The following is a 20,763-nucleotide window of genomic DNA, read 5'->3' on the forward strand; positions in this document are numbered from 1 at the left end:
CATTTTCTTGCCCTATCTGACCCTCCTCCATGAAGCTATTGACACATTTTTTAAGTTTACTTGTCAAGTGTTAACCATATTTTTTTGCATTAATTATGTAATGATATTTAAAAAAATATTTTATAAGTAGTTTTTTTTCTATTTAAATTTAATCAAACTAAATAATTTTTAATTTTATAAAATGTATGTATTTATTGATTTTTTTCTACAAAATGGCTGTATTTTTTTGTACATAATCAGATGATTAAGGAAATATAAAGGTTTTGATAAGATTGAAATTTTTACATTAGCAACATTAGCAAAAGTATTATTGGTTATTTTTTACAGCATGCCATCTATTGACAACAAAAGTATATATTGATTTGTACTACAGACTATTATTTAAAATAATATATCTAATTAAATTTATGTATTAAGCTTTGGTAGATAAGTATTACTAAATTCAGCATAAATTCTGTTTAAACCAGTCGTCAAATCTTACTGTAGGATTGCATTCTCTACAAAATATAAAGCACTTTAAAACAGAAAGTGTGTTTTCATTTTACATGTATGATTAAAACATCACATCTTAAAAATACCAACTTATCTATTAAAGGTTATATTAAATAATTATTGTAATTTTTGTCAATAAACAATAAAGATTATACTCATCATGGTTATTTAATAAAGCAAAATTAATATTATAATCAAGTAAGGTTATTTATACAAGGAGCCAACATTGTAAGAATAAACAATACAATACATCACTTTATAGCTATTGCATGTAAAATGAGAAATGTTTCTGCTGTTGCACCAAACTGTGATAAAGCTGTTTTTGTTTGTGGCTCAACTTACATAATTTGATCTCTGGCTGGAGTGTGCTTCCATACAGAATTTCTCCTTAGTTGACATAAAATATGCCTATGTCATTTGTGCAAAGTTTGTAGTCATTGAAAGAAGTATTTATTGTAATGATCTTTTATACAAGTTGTAATAAATTTGTTGTTATTTTAAAGAGTTTTGTGTGTTCATAATAAATAGATGAAGAGATAACGATTGTGTTATATATATAATTATTATTATTATGTAATTTAACACGCTATAAAACATTACGTAAATTTTGGTCGTCAGCAATCGAAATTATCGAAAATAAAAACTAAACAAACAAAAGAATTCATCTATATAGCAAAGCAAAGCAAAGAATCTAATGAAAGTCTGTATTTATATCCAATTATTTTACGTAGTCATTAATCCCTTTTTTGTTTTAAATAACATAATATTATATTCCCTTAGTTTTAATACTTCAACTAAGAACTTTAGATTTTTATCTCGTATAGGCAAATATATTGGCAAAGGCACATAAAAATACGATTTTAGTCTGCCCACACTACCGCTTCCCACTTGACTCTTCGAAACAATAATAAACGATTAATCGTTCATTCATTCATTTATCATATAATTTACTTGCCATTCAATGTTAGCAATGTGTTTATAACGCGATTACGTATCGGACGAAATGAATTTGAATTTAATAGTATCATTTATACTCAAGATATTCGAGAATACTACAACGAACTCTTGAGACCTTTATTTGTGTAAAATTATCAAAATTCTAAATATATACATTTTAAAGTAAATCCCAAGCATGCACGTTTCTAATAATTGAACGACCTCGTAAGAAATAATCATTAATTGATTCCAAATATTTATAAATAACAATATATTTCTTATCATTGCATACGCTTGATATAATGATACTATTTATTTGGTGGTGCATTTTGCGTACACCATGAAAAAGGGATTTGACAGGCTTACCACCGGCAACCCTTGGAAGGTCAGGTATTCTAATGTTGATTTTGGTTCCTCGCTATTGAAGCGCTTACGTGCTAAAGACCTTCATTTGTTTATTCTACTCTGGTGGAAACAATCGCCAAGTAAATAATTTAATACCAAAATATATAATAAGCCTCTTGACAATACGAATATTTTTAGGATAGTCGGGTTTAAAGCTGTTAAGTAAATAAGTTTTCGGCGAAAGTATTTTTCGGACTTTGTCGACAACGACATGTACAAGAGCCGAGTTTGTATGAACTTTCTCTTTTAATTAGTCAATACTGAGTATGTAGGCACTGCAGCTCAATTCGGCAAATTGATTTAGTGTGTGAATAAAATAAATATTTTTTGTAAACGGCAGTTTACCGTAATTTGAAATTAGTTAAGTTTAATATAAAAATTCAATTGAAAAAAAAAAAAAAAAAATGTATTTATTAAACGTTATATTATATGTCTACTATAGATCTACGATAAAAGAGAGATAATTAAAAGAATAACATCTAGTAACACAAACAAAGTACCTATGTAAATCTACGGAGCGAATAATAATTAAATGAAGTATAACTATAATTTAACTTTGTGACGCAACAAATTGGTATACAATAATAATATACGTGTTTTATTTATTTATCATACTATACAACTATATTTGTATTCAGAGCACTGTTAATTTTCAACCGGCAAGCCAAATCCTAAGCAAACTGGCTGCGGGTTCCCAAATATTCTTGTCCGAGTGTTTGTGTGCAGTTTTTATGTGCTTATCTAACGCTCGGCGGCCTAGGAAAGCATCGTGAGGGAACCTGTATGTGGCAAATGAAAACTCGTATTAAAGCGGAGTGGTGGAATAAGCTCCTTTTCTCCGTGAGGCGAGGAGGTCGCCGTCCAGGCAATTTATTTAAAGGATTTGGCACGCTATTAAGGCTAGACAGAGCCTGTCGCCAACCCATCGCTAATACATTGTCAAATCATTTTTCGGAGCGTTTTTACTGTAGGTTAGATCATATGGCATTTTGTTTGTGGTTAGCGGCATTCTTACAACGTCCATCCATTTTTCGTAAAAAAATCACTTAATCTTAATAGAGGATTATTTTCAGCAAGAATTGAGATAATTACTAAAAACTACACATCACAATAATCAATATTCATGATTATACATTTATGTTATTATTATTATAAGTAACCATAATTCATAATAAGACATCTGTATTAAATTGTGATACTATACCGAATGAATATTAAAAATCAAACTTAAAATTGAGTCGTAATCTGTATTTTTGGTTTAGATAAACAAAATGTGAAAATATTTATTATCTATACGATAATTTTAGTTCAAATGTGTCATTTTGAAAATCGAACAAATATATTTATATATAATAAAAACTAAAACATCGATGAAACTTACGTTGTATGCTACGTGTGTCACAATTTCACAATCTTTAACGAATGAACGGAATAAAGGCATGACATAGTTTTTATAAAAACATGTTGTCTTCAATGAAGTCTTGTTTGAAATATTATGTATGTATAATAAACTTGTGCACCACGTGTAAACGAGTAAAAAATATAAACAACTAGTTTTCGCTCGCGTATTATCGCGAGGAAGTTATATATTTGCCGGGAAAGCAAATGACTTTACTCCACCTGATGGTAAGTGGTAGTAGAGTCCAAACGCGACGACGGCCAGTACAGTCGGGAAGAATGTTCTGCACTAGCCGCTTCCGCCTTGCCGGCCCTTAAGATGCCTCCTAACGCCTCGTTTGAAGGAACCCGGGTTGTAAGAAGAGGAGAACACGTGAGCTGGTAAATAATTCCATTTTTTGGAAGTGCGACAAAGAAAGGAGTTGCCAAATTTCTTTGTGCGCAAATGTTAGATGTAAAAGCAAATTTGATTAAATTCGGTTCAGTGAAAGTTGTAAAAACGTAAGGCAAGTACAGACAGACGGACATAGTTTCTTTCGCATTTATAATATTAGTATAGATAACGTCTGTAATGTACAATGCTTTTTAAACAATAAAGTCAGTAATATACCATGCGTTATGGATTACATGCACGGATGAAATGATTCGTGCAATAAATTGATGACGCGCGTATCATGTCTGCCTCTTTAAACTTAATGATTGAAAATACAGTGTTCCTGCTTTTATCGATCAACTGGTTATATGCAATGCAATGCTGGTATGTGCAAGCTCATCCGTGTACCACGTATTTATATTCTACTGCTATATAGCAATATATTGTTATGCTTTGTTTCGGTTTTAGGACTGTGATTTCTTACAGCGCCAATACGTATGTCTGATATTGCACTTATTGCTGGATTTATTATTTCGTCATATTTCAGCCTATATATATATTATTGATTCTTATTTTTTTGCATAGACAATAATACTAGCTTGTAACTTGTATACAATTCAATTATCTCCTACAGATACCATCATAGTTATAACAAAGTAGTTCAACTTGTTTTTGTTTCAACGTATCGTACAACAAAGGTTTGTTTACAAACAATTGAAAAAAACAACTGACGACGAACTATGCTATTTTCGCACACTTGCATGCGAAAGCGATCCCGTGGCGCTCCTCGTGAAGACTGAAAGGGTACCGCTTTTTTGTGGGTATTCCGATGTTCGGGGCGCACTCGGCGCCTTGGACACCGGCGAGCCCCCCACTGGGGAAATTTCCCGTGGGGGAAACGCGTAACGGGTTTTTTTCGGCGTTGAAAAGAAATAAAGGGCCGTCTAGCCCAATGTTACAGGATCGATCATGACCACTTTGGCAATCTTATCAAATTTTGAAATTATAAATAAAAGCAACACCTTTTCACCATAGAACTGCGAGGCATCGAAAAGATCTACACCCGTACGTAGTTGACGTATTTAAGACACGTACGAAACGATTTGCTTCCTCGTTTCTGATACGCACCGCCAAGATCTGGAATACCCTCCCGACCTCCGTTTTCCCCACCACCTACAATGTGGGTACCTTTGTTCAATTCTAGAGTGAATAGGCATTTCCTAGGCAAGCGCGCTCCATCTTAGACTGTATTTCACTTTCCATCAGGTGTGATAACAGTCAAGCGCTAGCCTCCTATACATTTAAAAAAAAAGTCCTATAAAAGTGCTTCTTCTTCTTCATCTTAATGTTTTTGTCCGTTTGGAAAAATACTTTAATTTATGCAAAATCTCATGGTCATGGTTGTTTTATTTAGATATAATATTTCCTTAACGTAATTCATGAATGTATTTAAATATACTTCAATTCGACGCTCTGTTAAGTTAATATGATTTATTATTGTATTTAAAAACGATATTTTATAGAACACATGTGACCCTTTCACATTTGTGTTTATGTGGCGGCTTGGTCTTGTTGGGACCACTTCGACCCAGATCGAAATCTCGTTTCGAGTTTTCCATTACTTTCTAACAACGTTTCTCTGAAAAGAAAAAAATATACACTTTCGGTTCGGTGTTCAGTGATCATTTTAATGTAATTAATAAATTATAATATATAGTATCATTTTGTTAGTCTTATATACTTTCCGCACATACGAATGACACGAAATATAAAAAAAAAACATAACATTCTAGATAATCTCTGATTAGTTTGTTTCTTCACGTTTACATATTATTAACGGCAGCGAAACCCGCTGCTTTGGCAGCGTGGCGCCAGTTTGTGATGAAAATACTATATATTTGAATTACCCCGGACAAACAGACAGACAAATAAATATAAATATGTTTTTGTTTTGGTAAATCAGATATAGCCGCATTAACTTAAAAAGAGGCATTATTTTGTAATCACAGACATTTATTATTATTTACTTTTATACATTTGTACTTAGTTTTATTCATTTAGCGCGTAATTCCACGTAATTCTTTTAATGAACTTGAACACAGAAAATGTCGTTTTGGACTTTGAAAGATCTTTTATTCTATCTATATAGTACATATATGGTTTGATAAGGGATTACAAACTTTTGATTATGTACATTGTATTATACATATTTAATTTAGGACTCTGTATACAAATCGTTTTGACCCACTCAGCCACTTTAATGTCAATTAACTTTAATGTTATTTAAGATGTTTAGCTTAAAAAACTTACTACCTATCACAGAAACAAAAACTATAGGTACTTTTTCTTTTCACTTGTAACAACTTTTCGTGTGTTTAAATAAAAAACTAAATTCAAAAATTCGAATACAAGGTATGTTTTATCTTTTTTTTTTATACAATAAATCCTCACTAATTTTTTTAGTAAAATGACTTGTTTTTATTTCTTGCTATGAAACTCTTAATTATATTTTTTATGTGATTAATTAATTTTAAAGCAATAAAATGCGTGGTCATAAGATCATTATCATTCACTCCTATTGCGATCATACATTCCTATTACGATTTATCGTATTAGAAAGAAACATCGTCAGGTGTCATCTGTTAAGGAGGAACTTACATTACATAACACAAAGTTCAAGAGTTTTTAAAATTAACGGGTTGCTGATATTCGCTAGGCATTTATTTCGTATATTTAAAAACGTCGGTATGATGTAACTGAGAATGCTGAACTATTCGTAAGGCCTCTTCTTAAATTTTTACTTTTATTTAAAAAACTATATTTGCTTGGAATATTAATACAATGCTATATAAATAAATGAATGAACTACATAAAGGTTTATTTTATAAACAAAGGTATCTACAGTTTAACTATAAAAGTAAGTATTTAATTATAACTGTAAAAACCCTGCTCTATGATCTAGATATGACAAACGCTTACATTGTTTGCGATTATTGTCATTAGAAAGTGCGACAATATAGTTTACAAATATATATGTTAATTTACGCAATACGGGAATAATTACGCAGACTAAGTACTTTTCGTATTTAATTCAATTATTTCAAATAGTTAAAAAAAGAAAGGAAGAGGAATTTATATAAAATATGTATATATATGTTAATTTACAAACAAATTTTTCAAAAGATTTTCGATTTTTTTTTTTTTTTATAGAATAGGAAGGCGGACGAGCATATGGGCCACCTGATGGTAAGTGGTCACCAACGCTCTTAGACATTGGCATTGTAAGAAATGTCAACCATCGCTTACATATCCAATGCGCCACCAACCTTGGGAACTAAGATTTTATGTCCCTTGTGCCTGTAATTACACTGGCTCACTCACCCTTCAAACCGGAACACAACAATATCAAGTATTGCTGTTTTGCGGTAGAATATCTGATGAGTGGGTGGTACCTACCCAGACGAGCTTGCACAAAGCCCTACCACCAGTAACATAACAATAACAATCGATAACAATTACCGAGAAAACATGCAACACAAATAGGCAAACTTTAAATACATGCACGCCTTAATAGAAAAGCAAGGAAACGTCTGAAAGTAAAAATATCGTAAATATACATACTTGTATCGTACGTACATAGATATTCTCTTGTTATTTTCTTCAAACGTTCAATGACTGGGGTTACAAGGTCAACAAGCTTTCGCTATCAATTTCATAGTCATGAATTAATTTCACTTAAAAAAAATTGCGAGCTCTAAAAAACAACTCGTTTCAAGTGTAAAGGTCACGGTTTCTAGATTTATTAATTTGCGTGAACGAACGCTTATAGATCTATGATTCATAGCGCTTGCATTGTTTTACATCAACGATCTTTGATAATAATGTTTGTTTTTATATTTTTATCCTCGTTGTTAATTTCAAATGCACGAGACATGAATCATGTGTAATTAAAATAAACGACGTCATTACTTGCTCGCTTAAGGCGATGCTTATCGAAATAATGTTTTGTAGATGTTCGATAACATTTTTATATATATAATACATTTGATTAGTAACAATGTAAGTTACAGTGGATAAATGACTTTTCACTTTGAAGAATTTAAAGTGAGGGCTTATTCACGATATTCAAAGCCGATATCGCAATTAATTGTAAATTCGAAATTTATACATCAAAACACATATCTTGGGGACAAATTATGATATTGACTGTATACAGTACAGTAACAGCCTGTGAATGCTGCACTGCTGGGCTAAGGCCTCCTCTACTTTATTGAGTAGGTTTTGGAACTATACCACGCCGCACCAATTCACATGTGGCAGAATTTCATTGAAATTAAACACATGATGTTTTCCTTCACCGTCAAGCACGAAATAAATTATAAACACAAATTAAGCACATGAAAATTCAGTGGTGCTAGACCGGGTTCGAACTCACGATCATTGGTTAAGATTCATGCGTTCTAACCACTGGGTCATATCGGCTTACTATTGACTAAGTCTCGACCAATTTGATTCTATAGCCCTATTGCAGCGACAGGAGGAGTAAGATAAACGACTTTGACCAATATCGGTCAATATATTTGATCGGTCGGGATCTTAAATATTCTATGGTATTCATTTTGGATTCGTAATAAAATTCAGTTTAAAATGTCGGCGATGTTGTTATCGGAATTTTGGTAGTAAAATTAAAGTGAATATAATTGGTTAGTAAAGTAGAAGTGTTGCGTTATAAATAAAGATATGTCATTCGAGAACTGTTTATAGTTTATATATTATATATAACATACACGATCGATTATTAAAAATTTCATGGAGTATGTAAATCTAAGGTTTGTTCTCGTCTCCTTCTGCTATTAGAATAGTCTATCATCTATTACATAATGCAAAGCAATTAATATATAACTAGGTTTAGAGTGCACTTAAGCAAATTCAAGCCCTGATAGGCTTTTAGGTGTAAATGTTTGTGATTTAAAATCGATATAAGGCAAAACTAAATTAAGATACAACTGATATTAACACGGACACAATATGTATTCATTAAAAATAGATTTTATATGTAAGCAGTTTACAATAAAGAATTATAAAACTATCAAAATAAAAACGTAGGTACTTAGGAACATCTGTTAAACTAACCGTGTTCTTCGCCAGCTGTTTCTTGTATCAATAAAAACGTCTATTTAAAGGTCTGCTTATCATGAAATATAGAGTACTCATTTAAAACATACGATTAGCCAACAACTATACAGACAGTTAAACTATTACGTATTATTAAAAGTTGATACTATTGAACAAATACAAGCAAAAGATGACTTTTGTTTACATTTTTATCATAAAAAAAAACAATTTTCGTGTAAACAAAAGTGTTTTCCAAGTCTTTAAAATCATTATATATTATATAGAATACTATTTTTCGACAAAAATTTTTGTCTGTTATGACTCGATTTAAAATATGAGGTATCATTAGTATTACATACTCCAATTAATTAAGTAAATCATAGTTATAATGTGTATATATCAATTATTGTGCTATTAGTAATGCTATTATTATCAAAATAATGTTAACATGATATGGGCATCTAACGCAAAAAGAAATTTTACAATCAGTTTACTAGATCCTGTGATTAAAGCGTTCAAGCGAACAAACAAAACAAACAAATAAATCGCAACGATTGAACAAACAAATCGCAGTGTTTTTAGAAAAGATAATAATTAGGTATCTTTATGTCTCAAGTAGTCAACATAGTTTATAATAATAAGTCCAAATCCAGGAAAATATGAACCGATATTAAATGAAATCCGAATGACCTCATTGTCTGAGGCAGTTACCGTAAAAGGCAGCTGTATTCCCTGGAACTGGTAGCATAAAGGAATTCGGAGCGAAGTGACTCTGAGAAACAATTAAGCACTGCAGATTACGACTCAGGTATTTAGATGGAAGACCTAAGTATACCGCTTGCATTTAACAAGATTGCGAGCTTTTTGTTGAATGCTGTGATTGAGTTAAACTAGTTTAATGTCTTAATTAATTCTAGTGTTTTAATTTAATCTTTTTGCGGTTGATAATGTACCAGTTTCTACAATATAATGATAAATTTATAAGAGGGAAAGAGATTTCAATATTATATATATTGTTTAGTAAAATATGTGGTAAGGTGTTAAGGCGTGGATGACATCAATTATTCGATATTGTTACATAAAACTTAGCGTCTGCGTCGTGACCTGCTGCTGTGAGTAGGTCTTGTATAAGAGGCGATTTTTTTTATAGAAAATAAATAAGGAACTTCAACATAACACCGTTTATTGACTAAAGTATTTTAAATTACTATCAAATGTTAAAAAAATAGTTCGTCGTTCGAGAATCGTAAAGTACTTTACTGTTTTGTTATTAAAGGATTTAAAATCCATAAACACCAATATATAAAATATTGTCAAACAAGGGATCTAAAGTATAAAAGATTGATCTTGATGTAAAAATAAAAAGACAACAAAATTGCGAGCTATAATCTTTAAATTATAAACTGTTAATGATTACCAATAAACAAATGGTAAGAAGACGACTGAATGTAGCGATTGATATGATGTCAATAAACAAAAAACAAAGCAAAATCACAAGGTGACTTGACCGGAAATATGTATATATATATATATATATAATGTTTGTAACGATGAATCAGTAACTTCAAACGTTTATAAAGTTTTAAAGAGAGGTATTTAGGATGTGACACGCAAAATATAAGTTCATAAGAGTTCATACGTGTGATTCATCAGGTTTATATATATTTACGTTATATATTAAGTTATTAATTGATACATTAGATTTTCCTATAATTTTCGGTTGGATTTATTCGGATCCAAATGCGATGCTATATTTTATTCAATATACAAATTTAAATTCCATCATACTTACCAAGGGTTTGAAAACAGGACACAGGTACAAAGACGCCGAACTCGTCAAAAACTGGGTGTCGTGAACAGTGTACAAACATATGAAAATATGAAATGCAGTTGCAGTAATAAATGCGCTAATCGGTTATTAAACCTGCGATACCTTAAGAAATAAAACCAAGTTATATTACCTTCAACATAGAATAAAAAAATTTGTAAGTGTCAATTATACCTATTCGTCAATTCTATTAATAAAAAGCGTTATAAAACATTTATTGCAGTACGTATTTAATTGGTTAATATTTTTTTATAACGTATTTTGTGAATGGCCGTGCGCTTCCGGCAGAATGTAAAATAGCCACCCCATCTAAACTCGTGATGTTGTAAGACTCGACTAAGGAATTTTATGAAGCGCCCACAAATCGAGCACGTAATCGCCTCAACCACCCGTATGGTGACGGGAAATCAGCTCATACGGTTGATCGTAATGTCCGCGAAATAGTTTTTAATTGCAATTTGTTTTTACAAACTGCATCGAACTCAAGAGAGATTCAAGCGAATTATCATAGATTAGTTTCTTCCCGAAGCTTCGTCCGCGTATAAGGAGGGGAGGGGTAGGCCAGGTGTTATATGCCCTATATCCTATTTGTTGTTGAGACTTGAAAGCGTAAAAAAAAACGAACTCACTGGCATTTATAATATTAGTTAAGATGTATCTTGTGATTCATTTCGTAGGCGGATATATTTATGTTACGTAACTGTACACAGTACAGTACAGTAACAGCCTGTAAATGTCCCACTGCTGGGCTAAGGCCTCCTCTCCCTTTTTTGAGGAGAAGGTTTGGAGCTTATTCCACCACGCTGCTCCAGTGCGGGTTGGTAGAATACACATGTGGCAGAATTTCGATGAAATTAGACACATGCAGGTTTCCTCACGATGTTTTCCTTCACCGAAAAGCACGAGATGAATTATAAACAGAAATTAAGCACATGTAAATTCAGAGGTGCTCGCCCGGGTTTGAACCCACGTTCATCGGTTAATATTCACGCGTTCTTACCACTGGGCCATCTCGACTTAACTGTACACGTAGGTGTCTATTATACTGTTAATTTGTTACAAGCTCGACTAATCTGAAGTTATATTTTGTAATCATCATATTCATTCTTGTTATTGTATATTTAACACAGTTAATTTGGTTAATCTATTAATATTGACCACGTTATAGTAGGTACCCGTTTTGTTTTTTGAAGTTCGTATTATAGGGGCGTTGATAAATCGTTGTTTGTGTGACAGATGTTTGGAGCTTGCGTTGAATTGAGGATCCTATTGAAAACTGTACACAGAATGACCCTGTCGCTAAAGAATGGGGTCAGGGACTCGCTTTTAGAAGCAGCTTTAATCGGATTGAATATAATATTGTTGCAATTATATGCAAGTTTTAAATTCACAGTGATATTATTACTTAAAAAAATGTCCGTTTTCATTTTGGTGCCTTCCGCAACAGCCTGTGAATGTCCCACTGCTGGGCTAAAGGCCTCCTCTCTCTTTTTGAGAAGGTTTGGAGCTTATTCCACCACGCTGCTTCAATGCGGGTTGGTAGAATACACATGTGGCAGAATTTCAGTGAAATTAGACACATGCAGGTTTCCTCTCGATGTTTTCCTTCACCGTAAAGCACGAGATGAATTATAATCACAAATTAAAAAAAAAGCCGAGATGGCGTAGTGGTAAGAACGCGTGAATCTTAACCGATGATCGTGGGTTCAAACCCGGGCAAGCACCACTGAATTTTCATGTGCTTAATTTGGTACCTTAAATATAATTAAACAGTTAATAGAATTTATAGAAATTTATATAATTTTAAAATGTATTAATATATAATATTATTATAAACAAAATAACTTCTTTATACTATATTTATCTATTATTTTTTGTTACAGACTCTGGATTTCGATCGCGATGGCCTAACGAAACTCAAGAAGGCGATAAAAGCTATTCATAATTCAGGAAATGGTATGTTAGTCGTTTTTATTTATTTTTAAAATCACTTATTTGCTTAGAAAATACTTTAATTTTTGTTAGTATTCTGGATGTTCCGTCCAACTTACGATGACGATATTATATAACGCATTCCTTTGGGTTTCACGATTATAATTAAACTCTGGCGCTGTAATTATCTATATATATATATATATATTTGTTTTTGATAAAAAATAAAATATATAGAGCGAACAAAACATTTTTTACTAAGTGATAATTAAAACTATGTCTGCTTATATAGAAGTTTCATTATAAAGTTTTGGAAATCGAACCAATGATTTTAAACAACCGCAACCAACCGCAGAGGGCTTAGTAACCGTTGAGCTATTGAGACTACGAACAGATATAGGCAACTATCAGGTGTCGAGCATCTGCTCCAACCAATCACTGCCTTATCGGTATTCATAGAAAAACGTGCCTTAAATGCATTCGAGTGAATTATTTAAATACTTGTATGATATATCACCATTTATTGTCGTTATTAGTTTTTATGTTTATTGAAAACGAAGGGAATTAATTTTTTCGAATAGTAAGGCAAAAGCCTATAAGTGTTCCGATCGTGGACCATTTAATCCAGGTATCATTTCCTATTGGAGGCTATGTTTGGTGATTATTGAAACAGGCTGCTGCAATGCGCACCGCAGATCATAAGGGGAATAAATACCTACATATAAGAGACCTGAAAAATTGGTGGTATTTACCCATCATACTCTTTGATTAATGTACACTTATTCTAAACATTGGGTCAGCAAAAATTAATCGAATTTCGTCATAAACATAACGAAATAAAAAGGCTCAATTTCTACTAAATGCGATATCAGTAAATAATATAAAAAAAGTTTTAAATTGATGCGTAAAATGAAGGCTGTAGGATGTATAACGTGTCTAAATAATATACACACGTAAGACTGAAATTAACCGGAGATGTAAGTAAGGCCGTGTCTAAAGTGTGTAAGACGACGTTTTACGGTTTATTTTAGTCTTGAATGGTATGTCGAAATAAGTTATTAGATACGGCACTTGGTCGTCGCAGTGCTCAAATGCCAGTGGGATAAAAACAGCGCTCTCAACGAAACACTTTTAGATATGAATTTTTGGTACATGTTCCGTTTGACGACACGCTACCAACCAAAATAGATGCGGAGGATGTGTTATGAATAGACAGAGTCTAAATATAATTAAGGAATTCGTTTCTTCGTAGTGGAAAGGTGAAAAGTTTTAACTTTCATTACAATATTATGATAGATTATATTAAAACGAATATCTAACTATTCTATAATATAGACATTTAGGAGATAAAGATAATTAAGTTGTATTATATCTAGTTTTTAAGTAGCTTGTGTTTTAATGTTTATTATTAGATTACATATAGTTTCGATTTTGAGATCTTTCAAATAATTTAAAATTATGTTAAGTATTAACATATGTAGGTAATAAATGTATTGCAATAAAGTCAAAGTACTCCTCAAAACTTGTAATAGATCGGTTTGGTGTAAAACATTTGTAATCATATGTTTACTGTATGGGAATCGATTTCAATTAAAGTAGATTCATATTTACTGGTACTACCTACTATGTAGTTCCTAAATATAAAACCTTTTCTACTCATTCAATAGAAAAGGAAGGCGGACGAGCATATGGGCCACCTGATGGTAAGTGGTCACCAACGCTCTTAGACATTGGCATTGTAAGAAATGTCAACCATCGCTTACATATCCAATGCGCCACCAACCTTGGGAACTAAGATTTTATGTCCCTTGTGCCTGTAATTACACTGGCTCACTCACCCTTCAAACCGGAACACAACAATATCAAGTATTGCTGTTTTGCGGTAGAATATCTGATGAGTGGGTGGTACCTACCCAGACGAGCTTGCACAAAGCCCTACCACCAGTGATAGGTTACTCATTCAATTCTGTAAAATGCTTAAAATGGTTTTAATGGTCCATAACTTACGTCATTTTTTAATTATATTTTATTTAATCTCCACCGAATAAGCGTTCGTGTTTGATTTCATTAATGTTTATTTTTTTCATTGGTCACACCTATTGCATAGTTACAATAACAAGCATTAACTATATATTCAACTATAAACACTAACTTACGTGTTTTTTTTTAAATTCAATCGTTTATAATATTAGTGCTAGTTTAAATTTAAAACATGTATTTGTTGAATTGAATTGTTAACACTCTTTGAAAACAATATTTATTTATCATATCATTCTCATAAAATATTGTTCGAGGAAAATGATACATATTTATTGTAAACATAATAATGTATAAGACACGAGTTGAAGTGTAAGATATTTTTAAAATTTACTGTGTAGTATAATTTTCAATGGCTTATAATGGCAATATAGCTTCATCAGACTCATATAGACTGACGTTACAAGACAAAAACCATAGCTTTCGCTTTTACCGATCCTGAGCGTTTGGTTACAGTGTTAAAGTTTATTGACTTCACAATTCCATCGCGTGCTAGGGTTTGTTTACAGCCTCCGAGCTGAGCTGCAAACTGGTCGTACGGGTTTTGATTGCGCTTAGCCGCAGACGGCAAGGTCGTGCGCAGCACGCGCCTGCAAAAACAACCAAACAAGACGGACATTCTTACGTGGTATATTGAGTAGTATGACTATTACGTTAATGTAAAAATGAAAAAAAACGTCAACCTTACTTCCTATTCATGTTATGGCGCCAGTACCGCATCGTTTATAGATCACTGTTGGAATCACTCCAAGAAGAATTTCCTTCACTTTTATTATCGTACGGTATATAATAACAAACACAGTATAATAGGTTTGTTATTTGTTTATCGATGAGAACATTGCTATATTATTCGTGTTGGAAATAGATAAATTGCCAGTAATAAATTATTGTCTAAATATTTAGATATAAATCGTTGAATAAAATATTTTTTACTGAATAAAGTTGAGGATGATTTTTTTTAGTTTTTTCCGCTTTTACACAAATATATTTGATGTATTTTTATAGCGTTTTTGTTTCATTAATGCATTTTCATGTTTATGAAAGCTTGTCAAGTCTTCGTTTTGTCCATACAAAGTGGTAGTGAAATGATTATACGAGCCCAGCGGAGAAATTGAAAGGCGTAAGGCTCAAGTATCGTCATTTAATATTCAGAAAGCGTAGATAAGATAGAGCTAGCCAATGTGGGCCTCGACACGGATCACCGTCTTCGTATCTCCTTACCGCCAACGCGACTAACAATTTTATACATTAAATGGCTAACCAGCATTCCAGTTAAGGTAATGTTCAGTGATAGTGCTACGTGATTAGTTTTGGATGTTTTTTTTAATCTATGCTTTAAGCATCGACAGAGTTGTAGAGAATGTGAAAAATAAATTGGTTATTTCTTTTAAATAGGAAGACGGACCATAGACTTCTGCGCTGTAAATAAATATAATATTCCTTACAATACAATACATACATAGTTACCACCAGTTGTGAGTGTGGAAGCATCCACTTATCGCATACTCCAATCAGCAATACTTTGTAATACAATTGTTGTATTCAGTTTGTGAAGGATGACTGGCCAATGTAACTACAGGCACAAGGGACATAACATCGTGGCGCGTTTGAGGGATAAGGGATTATTAGTATTTCTTATGGCATATATGTCTATGGGTATCGCTGACCACGTGCCAACAAATGACCCAATTGCCCACTATTTATGCTAAAAAAATAATTACGTAGTGTTATATACATAATGTTTTAAAGTCATGTCTAATTACAATTTTATTTGTTTACTTAGCTTACCACGTTAATACTTCTATCTAATTAAACATAGCACCGGCTATCATAGAGATCGTCACTTTATCAAGTTGTACAAGTTTCCTTGTAAAATGAAACAAAGCCGGTAGCCATTGTAACGAAATCCCGGGCTTAAGTTAAATTCGCTGTACACTATGATAAAAGAAACACGCCTATAAATGGTGGAATTAAGTTACTATCTCTCGTCGTGTTGGGTTTCATTCTGTATGTAGGATCAGTTTCTGTTTTGTTCTGAACGTGTAGTTCTGTCACATTATAAAAATTGTACTTGTACATTGTACCGTCAATTGACAATTTTCTCTTTCCTAAGGTTGTCTGGAAGGGTTCGCTCTAAAGAGATATGGCCGCATTGTAACAATTTCTACTTTTTTTTCTTTTCTGATTTTTGGTTTTAATGTATCTGTTTTGTCTTTGTGTGCAATTGCAAGTGCATTGTTATTATTATGTGATCTTAATTGAAAAATTTTACGTATTATAACGTCATTATATATATATTAGCGATCTGTTGATTTTAGTAAAAAGTAATTGAAATGGTATGGTAATTTGAATTTTTACAAGCTTTTATTTAACTTAACACGTTAATGTGTATCGATCTAATCTTTCAACTGCATTCTAAACCAGTTTTACATAACCGATTCGTCTAAAATGTACACACTTGTGGTAGGTGACAACACATTGCTTTTAAAATGTATTTAATTTTTAATTACATTCCTTTAATTCATCATTCGTATTAGGCCTAATATCAACGTGTCAAAAATATTTCAATTTGTTTTTATAATTGTATATATTTCATTTGTTTTATGTTTATAATTGATAATAATATATTATTCTATCTGTATAGCACACGTGGATAATGAAATGTACCTGTCGCGGGCGCTGGAGCGGCTGGGGGAGAACGCGCTCAGCAAATACTCGGAGCCCGACATTGGTGCAGCTTTCTTCAAGTTTGCCGTTGTCACTAAGGAACTATCGGCGCTCATGAAGACCTTGGTTAGTTTATTATTGTTTTAGACTATGTCCCATTATACATAAAGAAACTAAGTTGGTATGTATGTACTATAGCGTAAGATTAAATGAACTTTAAAAGGATTATTTTCTATCAAATTTTTCAATAATTAATAATTTATTTATTCGGTCAAAAATCAAATTAGTAGTAATTTGCAATCATAAATTTTAAATACATATTTTATAATAAAAATACATTGGAATATTTTTTAATTTTTAAACGTGCAAACAGTGAGACAGAACAAAGAGAATTTTATATTAAAGCTAGTTTTAAGTTAACGCTGATATTTTAATTGAATCAATATAATAGGAAACTTTTACTGGTGGTAGGGCTTTGTGCAAGCTCGTCTGGGTAGGTACCACCCACTCATCAGATATTCTACCGCAAAACAGCAATACTTGATATTGTTGTGTTCCGGTTTGAAGGGTGAGTGAGCCAGTGTAATTACAGGCACAAGGGACATAAAATCTTAGTTCCCAAGGTTGGTGGCGCATTGGATATGTAAGCGATGGTTGACATTTCTTACAATGCCAATGTCTAAGAGCGTTGGTGACCACTTACCATCAGGTGGCCCATATGCTCGTCCGCCTTCCTATTCTATTAAAAAAAAAAAAAACAATCTTTGTAATACATATATAATTGTTGTTGCACTTTTTAGTTTAGTTCGTGCCAAAGTATAGTATCAAGTTTAATTTAGTTCTACCTTTATGTAAAGCCTTGAATAAATTTACGTAGTAATCTATTTTTGTGCGACACATCTCCGTTCGTGTTCGTGTAATTTAGTTTTGCTTTCAAATTTGCATATTATGATTTATGATATGCATAATGCACATGTGATATAAACACGGCGCAGTTCAGTTTCGTTCGAAACGCTTACGATTACTGCAGTCGTTCGTTATTTAAATTTATAAAAAATTTTAATAATATTTAATATTAAAAGTCCCAAGTAAAACTTGAGTAAGTCTTGTATAAAACAGTCTGACATTTAATACTTAGAAAAAGTGCTAGACCGTTCAAGTGAGGTCGTTTGCGAAGATGATGCAAAGAGGATCTCAGTAATGCGAAAATTTATACCAGCTCAAATTTTATTTAATAAAGATCGTTATGCGATAACGAAATGCTGACTTTATTTCCATATCTAGTTTAAATAAGGAATGAAAATGTTCGATTTGTTTTTAAAATTGTTGTGTTAGAAAAAAAGATAATAATTCGAATGTGTGTGTAAGCTCACGATTGACCCCGATTATGTTGTTATAGAAAGTAAAGTGGAGCTCGAGAGTGGAACATCAAAAATGCCATTACTATAATTTGATATATGTATTTACAAATAAATTACAGATAAATAAGAAATAATAGACTGAGTATAAAGATACAAAATATTCTATTTTTGTTAGATGTGTGTAACACATATATCTTAACAAGAAACCGGTTCGGTAGTAAAAATAAAAATATCGTACGTACATTTGAGATGGATAACAAGAGAAAATGAAAACAGCTTAAATGTTGACCTGTTTTTGTTTATAAAGAATTGAATAAAGCAAAGAATATTTCTAAAAACTTAAGTTCTTCCATATGTGTATTCCACCAGCCCGCATTGGAGCAGCGTGGTGGATTAAGCTCCAAACCTTCTCCTCAAAGAGAGGAAAGGAGGCCTTTAACCCAGCAGTGGGACATTAACACTCTGTTAGGATTACGGACAACATATATTAAAAAAAGTAATAAATAAAATGCTTATTACATATACTAGAATGTACATGTAGTTGCAAAAATGTCTTGTAGTTAAATGGTTAAGTTCGGTGTCTTTCATAACACGACAGATATAATTATATATAAATTAATAAATATAAATTAATTTATTAATGAAACAAAGTTAAATAAAAACTACATTTTAAAAAAGCGGTGGTAGGTAAGTCGTATCGTGATGTTTCGAAAGTGCTTATAACATTATTTCTTGAATTAAGCATCTTCCATTACCTCAATTTCATAAAGGTTCCTTGTTTTAAGATTACATTTTACGTATTATTTATTTATATATAGCTATTTTTATTATAATTTTACATAAAGTAGATGCAGACAAAGAAGTTCTAGAACTGTGTCAAGTTTTAAATCGATAACTACTTTTGGAATTTATTGAGCGATAGCAAACTAGATACAACTATTTTTGTTGGGAACTTCTTTCGAGTTAGAAGTATATAGAATTAAATTATTTTAAATAAAGAAAGCGGTGGCTTATAGTTATTATTATTCTCTATGATAATGTTTAAAATTATACATGGTTCTCATTGTACTTTCATGCTTATAATGATACGTTTCACGGTCATTTATCCTAAAATCGTTCCTTTCAGTAATCGTTTTTATTGATCTAATAAATGTCTGAAATAAAATTGAAGCGCGTGAAGCCGATCTTATAGCATTTGGTAATGAAAAGTTACCTGAAATGTCTATAACATGTTTGCTGATTACAAACTGTCGTCTAATCCTATCAATCGAAGCCGTTAATTATTATTGTGCACTTGTAAATCTTAATAATATTAGGATCAAGATTTTTGTATCGGTTTTGTGCAGACAGGTCAATCCACTCGTCATTTATTCTAACTGAACATCAATACTTGGCTATGTTCCAATTTAAAGGGAGAGTGGAAGAGACAGCCTGCGGAGGCCCGTCTGGGTAGATACCACCCACTCATTATATATTCAACCGCTAAACAGCAATACTTACTATTAATGACTTCTAGTTTAAAGAGTGGGTAACTACAGTGTAACTACAGTCACAAGGGCCATTACATCTTAAGGGCCGTTCTCAAGGTTGGTCACATGGACGATGTAAGGGGTGGTTGATTTTTCTTAAAGCGCCAATGTCGCCTTAGATCATGGTTGACGCCATCAGGAGTCGTTTTTAATTCTCGCAATGCCAATGGTGACCTCTTACGAAAAAGAGGTATTTGTTTATCTGTCTCCTTTTAAATAAATAAAAAATTCATTCAAATTCGAAAAAAAAAACTAAATTTAATAAGACTTTCGAAAAAACTAAATTTAACAACCCTCATCCTACTACAATTTTATTAAGTAATTTGTGTCGATTGCAGGCGGAAATTATGTTATTGAGTTTCGCTGAATCCCTTGCGGGATTCCGAAGTCTCTAAGGAAACTATAACTTCAAAAGAAAGTAGACAACTGCGTTCCTTCGCTTTCGAATATAGATTTTATTTCACTATTAAAAATTAATACTGAAATTTTTGTTTTTGCGTATTTTTATTATTAAAGTAGAAACAATCTTAATATTAATAGCTGTATTTAACCTAGATTCTCCCGGTTTTTGAAATAATTGTACATTGAACATTGTTGTTCGTAGAAACGTAATATAATTCAGAATAATCTAAATAGTACTAAAATCTTTATAAGTTTACGTTAACTTTAGAAGAACCGAGATATAAAACG

The 20,763-nt window shown here is 32.0% G+C and overlaps 1 protein-coding gene across 9 annotated transcripts in view; it reads left to right on the forward strand.

The window, feature by feature from the left end:
- The window catches only part of LOC126780322 (arfGAP with SH3 domain, ANK repeat and PH domain-containing protein), a 56,896-nt gene that overhangs the window by 961 nt on the left and 35,172 nt on the right, over positions 1–20,763 (forward strand). For all 9 annotated transcript variants that reach the window (XM_050504743.1, XM_050504911.1, XM_050505241.1 and 6 more), the window contains exons 2-3: positions 12,431–12,503; positions 17,161–17,309. In XM_050504743.1, the coding sequence (XP_050360700.1) occupies positions 12,431–12,503; positions 17,161–17,309 (222 nt within the window). The remainder of the gene's footprint in view (positions 1–12,430; positions 12,504–17,160; positions 17,310–20,763) is intronic.

Source organism: Nymphalis io, chromosome 1 (assembly GCF_905147045.1).
Source record: "Nymphalis io chromosome 1, ilAglIoxx1.1, whole genome shotgun sequence".
NCBI classification, from domain to species: Eukaryota; Metazoa; Arthropoda; class Insecta; order Lepidoptera; family Nymphalidae; genus Nymphalis; species Nymphalis io.